The sequence below is a fragment of the Musca autumnalis genome, unplaced genomic scaffold, assembly GCF_047663935.1.
Source record: "Musca autumnalis isolate F117 unplaced genomic scaffold, ASM4766393v1 scaffold_3, whole genome shotgun sequence".
NCBI lineage: Eukaryota > Metazoa > Arthropoda > Insecta > Diptera > Muscidae > Musca > Musca autumnalis.
In genome coordinates this window covers 195,432,463-195,439,068 of record NW_027411866.1, presented here as the reverse complement: position 1 = coordinate 195,439,068, position 6,606 = coordinate 195,432,463, and the positions used below count along the sequence as shown (strand labels likewise).

At 35.4% G+C, this 6,606-nt stretch overlaps 1 protein-coding gene across 1 annotated transcript; it reads right to left on the bottom strand.

Moving 5' to 3' along the window:
* Nucleotides 1-1,133: 1,133 nt before the first annotated feature.
* On the bottom strand, nucleotides 1,134-2,826 carry LOC141398654 (uncharacterized). The gene is made up of 2 exons (XM_073976158.1): nucleotides 2,720-2,826; nucleotides 1,134-2,568 (listed from the first exon to the last, which is right to left on the bottom strand). The coding sequence occupies exons 1-2, from the start codon at nucleotides 2,726-2,728 to the stop codon at nucleotides 1,600-1,602; spliced, it is 978 nt and encodes a 325-aa protein (XP_073832259.1). The 5' UTR covers nucleotides 2,729-2,826; the 3' UTR covers nucleotides 1,134-1,599.
* Nucleotides 2,827-6,606: the final 3,780 nt, after the last annotated feature.

Below are 6,606 nucleotides of genomic sequence, written 5' to 3'. Positions count from 1 at the left end.
ATCAGCCTCATACCATTGTCAGATGTTTCACTGTGGAGACTGAATTTCCCGACTGTTGGGCCAAAGATATTATCCTTTCCAATTTTGGCATTAAAATCGCCTACCATAATTTTAATGTCATGGACAGGGCAACGGTCATAAGTTTCAGTTTAAGACGGACATCTCAAAATCGCTTTACCCAGTCGAGATAAAAAGATTGGTATACCACATTAGGGGTCTCCGACGAATATTTCGCGGTGTTACATACATTTTTCTCAAAACAAACTTATAATAAATAGCCTTTCCACATAGTGGTGTAGGGTATAATAACATGACACCATGACACGACTCACACGTGATCAGTCAAAAAAAGGTTATTGAAAAAAGTACGTTCAGTTGGATCACCCGTTATTTTTTACCCACTTACCCGCATTCGCTTGAGTCTGGGAGAACTTACCAGAAATTTTAGTTACAAAAGATATATTAAGAAATAATTTTATTTTATTACATTTCAAAAATGTATTGCTCGAAATTACTAATTACAAAATCAGCTGCTAATTATGAAAAATAAAACTGTGTTAAAAACGCCAAATTGCTTAAATCCTACATTTTAGCTCTATATTGCAAATATTACTTTTACACTTTTTTATCCATTTTTGTTATGTGTTTGTAAATCAAATGAAAGAGTTAAAATGCATGATTGCTTTCGTAATGACACTCAACTTTTTGAATTTTCTAATTAATGGATGTTACGCAAAAGAAAAAAAATATAAGTCCATTTTATATTAGGCAATTTTCCTTGCGGCAATTGTCAGTTTGATGGAGAGAGAGGTGAGGCAAATGGTAACCCGTTGCTTCTCAACACCCTCTCTCATCGACAGACTGACAATTACCACAAGGAAAATTGCTTAATGTAAATATGGACTAAATAAATATATGTATAAATATACAGTTATTTCTCGCATATCATTTTAAAGTTTAAAATTTAAACCCATAGTCGACTTATGACTATGATGAGTGTGGAATGAAGGAGACCCTTCATATCTATCTGTTCTCTTGCTAAAACATAGAAATTACTAATTGAATGGTTTTATGTTCGACTTCTGAGATAACATGGAACTTACCCAATTTTGAATACTTAAAAGACCTGTTGATTTTTTTTTTTCTTGCCTAATTTATTTATTTTTTTATTAAAATATATAACAATAATACTTAAGCTACAATGTCAACATGAGTATTTTATAAGGTTATAATTTATTTTTTGGCTTACTCTAATTTCTGGTGGACCATGCAATGCCTGCACAGTCCCATCACGTCGAAATAAGAAAGAGTATTTTTGTTATCGATTTTCCTCAATATGGATTTCTCGTTTGTTTCGCCTCTTAGTGATCCGTCCAGCTCAACGGTGCTTGGTTTGTTTCAGTTATTTTGCATTCATTTCTACGGTTGGTGGTGTAACGTTTTGCAAAGTGTTTGGTAAGATTGGTTTTCACTTGTAATCGCGTTCTGTACATTGGAAATTTGATATTTGTGCTGAAGGTCGGTCGTAAGTGTTACTATTACAGATGACTTTTGCTGTTGTTTGTTTTTGTTTCTTTGAATTACCATTTCATATCAAATTTATTTCTTGTGGTAATGGTGACCATGGTGCTCTTCATGACCCTGATGTTCTTCGTGCTTCTCAAAGATGGGAGCTTCTACATGGTATTTTTCTGGGACGGGAATTTCCTTGTGGACAGGAACTTTTACTTCCTTGTAGACTGGGTAGGGTTTCTCAATGGGAACCTTAATTTCATATGGTACTGGTTTTTCAACCTTGTAGGGTACTTTCTTTTCAACAACGTAGGGTTGGGGAACAGGTACCTTTACATGAACGGGGTATGGTTTCTCAACCTCCACCTTGTATGGTTTGTCTACGGGTACTTTGACTTCATATGGCACCTTCTTCTCTACCACAACTTTGTAGGGCTTTTCCACCTCAACGGGGTAGGGTTTGGGAACTTCAACGGGGTAGGGTTTCTCTACGGGTACCTTTACTTCATAGGGCACTTTCTTGATAACCTCATAAGGCTTTGGTACTGGCACTTCAACCTTGACTTCGTATGGTACCTTCTTGATTACTTCGTAGGGTTGGGGTACTGGTACCTTGACTTCATAGGGGATCTTTTTGATGACCTCGTAGGGTTGTGGCACTGGTACCTTGACTTCATAAGGCTTATCGACAGGATATTTAACCTCATAGGGCACCTTCTTTTCAACTGTGTAGGGCACAGGTTTATGTACTGGAACCTTTACGTATTCCTTAACATGTACCGGCACCTTCTTTTCCACAATGTAGGGTTCTGGCACAGGAACTTTAACCTCATAGGGTACCTTCTTTTCCACAGTATATGGAATATGCTTGACTACCTCATATGGTACTGGAACTTTCTTTTCAATGGTTATTGTTTTGATGTGTTCATGATGGCCATGGTGACCAAAATGTAATCCACGCTTTTCAATGGTTTTTTCATCTTTACTATCACTTGCTGCTTTTTCTTCGGCACAGCTTACCAAAGCCAAGCACAAGGCGAGACAAGGAAACACAAACTGCAATGAAAAGGAAACCGACAAAAGGAAGTTATTATTAATTCATAGAGTTATGGCAACTTTCACTTCCTAGTTTTTCCCTAAAAAAGATATTGTGGTTTAACCACACCAACGGTGCCACTTCCTCTTATGGCCAATCAATCAAACTTACCAAGCGCATTGTTGAGCTGTTGGAGGAAACTATGACACTAAACTATTGCTTTGCTTTCGACGAGATCCGAATTGAGACTGATATCGACAATATGCAGTTGATGTCTTATATAGCTCTTTGCTGCTGCTGCTGTTTACCACTTGCAGTTTAACCATTCATACCTGACCAGTTAGGTGCTAAAACTAGCTAACAATCACACATACCAACCAGTAAGCTTACGACGTAACATAAAAAGTGTAACAAGTCTTACTTCGTAATATCTTCATTGTAGGCTAGCACACACACTCAATCGCACACATTGTGTGTGATCAGATTGGTTGTTTTATTCGTTCATATGTCGACATATGGAGTTAGGTTAAATTTAAATTACAAGTGGATTTGAAAATCTATTTCCTGGCATTGTTATAATTTTCAATAGGAGGGAAATATGTTGAAAAGGGTAAACATAGTCGTCCTGATTAAAAAAAAAAACTTACGAAAATACTAGACTTGTTTTTGTAGTTATGCATGTTTACACATTCAGTTAATAAAAATACATAGCCGTAAAATATGTACAACAATAGAGTTGTGGAAATTTAAATAAATTCAAATTACTTTTGACCTTCTAAAAATATATGCAAATAAAAACGCTATCAAAAAGCAACGGTAATTTAAATAATAATGCAAACTGTATTATTAAAATGTCTTTAAGGGAGTATAATTGACATTGGCATATTTTGTTTGTTATTCCATTTAACTCCACGCAATAGCCATTACTGGCCTCATAAAAATATTTCGATTGGTCTTTTATTACGAATGAATTTGTATATTTCCGCCATGCAGTGCTTTAGCTAATCTCGTTTCCCGATTTAGCAAAAATGCCAACAAAACAGAATTTTGGTGGAAAGCTTGGGTTTGTCGTTAAAAGTAATGTCCTATATGTGCAGATAAGTTATTCGGACTCGAAGATAAATTTTGAAGATTTTTTTTTTAATTTTTTCTCAAATTTAAACAAAATGTGAAAAAGAATTTTTCCTTGGAAAACGAATGCACTATAGGTAATTTGGCCTGTTTTTGAGGCAAAAATTAATAGCGGTGGATTTATGGGCTTTTTATAAATGTTTAGTGCTTTATATGCAAAAGTAAGCTAAAACAAAGAATTACACAGTAAAATTCGGATATAGCGAACATCGGTTATAAGAAACTACGTTTATAGCGAACACAGTTTTGTGTTTCCAAAAAAAATTCTTAATATTTGTACACATATTCAACTTCTTAAAACGACCACGATTATAACGAACAAAAATTGTTACCCCTCGAGTAGAATTTTTTACAATTTGTTAGGATTCACTGGTCTGCCTTAAAGCACAGCGGATAGTGACGAATTTAAGTACTGTTTCAAATATTTTAACATATGATATGTATTTAAAAGTTTATACATATATACGTTTATAACGAACCCCGGATATAAAGAAAAAAATTTCTTTTTCCTACCACCTATTATCATTTTACCTATTTTATTCGTCCCAACCCAATGAAAGCGGTTAAAACAAAAGAAAAACGTTATAATAAACTAAAATAAAATACTTTCAAAGATTGATATGTTCAAAATATTGATTCGCGAAGAGATCTTTATAAATATTATTTTTAAAAGGACCAAATAAATCACGCAATCATAATCCCTAGTTAGAACGTATTATGGCTATAATTAACAAAAATGTTGACCATAACACGTCCGTACAGAACACATGGTGAATATTTCTTTAATGAAAATGTATTTTAGTTCAAATCATATGCTTTTCTGTGTTTAATACTTCCTTTTCCAAACAAAAAATTAACAAAAAAAAAAAAACAAGTGAGAAAAGGCTATAGTCGGTACGAGGCCGACTATGTGATACCCTACACCACTAACTCTGTGAATAAGCTTTTTACTCGAAAACATTTATTTTATGGAGATACGAAAGTTTTCACCTATCTGGCTTTTATACCAAATGACTTAAGTCGAACTGAACCGAAATAATTAATATTTAATTTTATATTTGACATCACCAACATCAATAGGCTTCTATCTCTGTGATCGTGATGATCCGATCAAAATTCCGACCTGTAGTGTGATTGCAGAAAAAGTGGAAAAAAGGGATGCATTAACGACTATTGCGACTACCTACGCCAACCTACTTTGCATAATTTGAAAGATGGGATTTTCTACTTTCTTAGTCAGGCTTTGCTTTTAGAAGGTCCCCAACCAAAGGTGTGATATCCGCCATTATTATTAATATCGCAAAAATGAGAAGTTGGGTTTTATTAGCGACTATTGCGATATCTTCGTTGTTAGACCACCTACGACAACCTACGTTACATTGTTGTAAAGGTAATATTTTATACTTTCATTGCCACGTTTTGCTTTTTGTAGACCCCTTATAGACGCTGAGATATTTGCTTTGGAATAAAATGTTGACTTTTTCTCCAAATAAAGTTTTTGCTCATTCCGACCCCTAAATATTATCCGACCATCATCAAAATCAATAGGCTTCTTCCTCTGTGAGAGCCTCATTAACTCTCGAAATTTTGTGACGATCCGATCAAAATTGCGGCCTGTAGCGTGATTTCCAAAAAAAATGGAAAATCGGGATGAATTACCGACTATTGTGATATCTCCGCTATTTGGTCACCTACGCCGACCTAGTTTGAAGCATTGTAAAGGTGGAATCTTCTACTTTCATAGTCGGGCTTTGCTTTTGGAAAGTCTCCAGCCAAAGCTGTGATATTCGTCATTATAACTAAAATCACAAACATGAAACGTTGGGTTTTATTTGCGACTATTGTGATATCTTCGTTTTTTGATCACCTACAAGAACCTACTTTACATCATTAGAAAGTTGATATTTTCTACTTTCATTGTCATTGCTTTTGGTATACCCCATATAGAAGCTTAGATATTCGCTATGGAAAAAAACGTTGTCTTTTTATCCACATAAGTTTTTTGCCCATTCCGACCCCTAAATATTATCCGACCATCACCAAAATCAATAGGCTTCTTCCCCTCCGGGACATCCATCAACACCCAAAATTTCGTGACGATCCGATCAAAATTGCGACCTGTAGCGTGATTACAAGGTTTAGATGGACAGACGGACGGACACACATAGCCAGATCGACTCAGCTCGTCGAGACATTCATTTTGATATATATAAGTATGGGTCTACTATGACCATTATTTCGATGCGTTACAAACTTTTTGGCCAAAACCAACTTATAATACCCTCCCCACATAGTGGTGTAGGGTATAAAAACTGCAACATTTATAAAAGTGATATTACTCAAAAAACGCAAAAAATCGCACCTTGGTAATTATGTAGTTGATTCAGAACCCTTTGCTGAAGATATTCCCGGTGGCAGAATTTCAGACAAAGTTGGAGAATGTTGTAAAAGTCTATAATACAAAACCGCCACCATTCAACTGAATATCATATCCATGTATTTGATTATTACCAAACTCTTACAAATTTCGTTTGAATTCTGCTCTGAGTTTTATTTTTTTTTCTCATTTTTATGCCCTCAGCCTTTAGGCTAAAGAGGGTATATACACATTGATACGACCAAAAATGTGCCTCATCGAAATAATGGTTTTATACCCCAAGTATGTTTGTACGATATCCGTTTCAGACAATTTTGAGTAGATCTAGCAATGTCAGTCCGTCTGTCTGTCTGGCTGGCAGGTGCGCACGATAACTCTCGAACGGATCAATCGATTCGGTTCAAATTTTGGTTACCGAAATATTTTCTTCAGATTTAAGTTCGAAGATGGGCCATATAGGTCCACTCCTTCAGGTACCTCCCCCACGAATGTTCAAAAATTGTCGCAAAACTTGTGCGCACGATAACTCTCGAAGGGAGCAACCGAATTG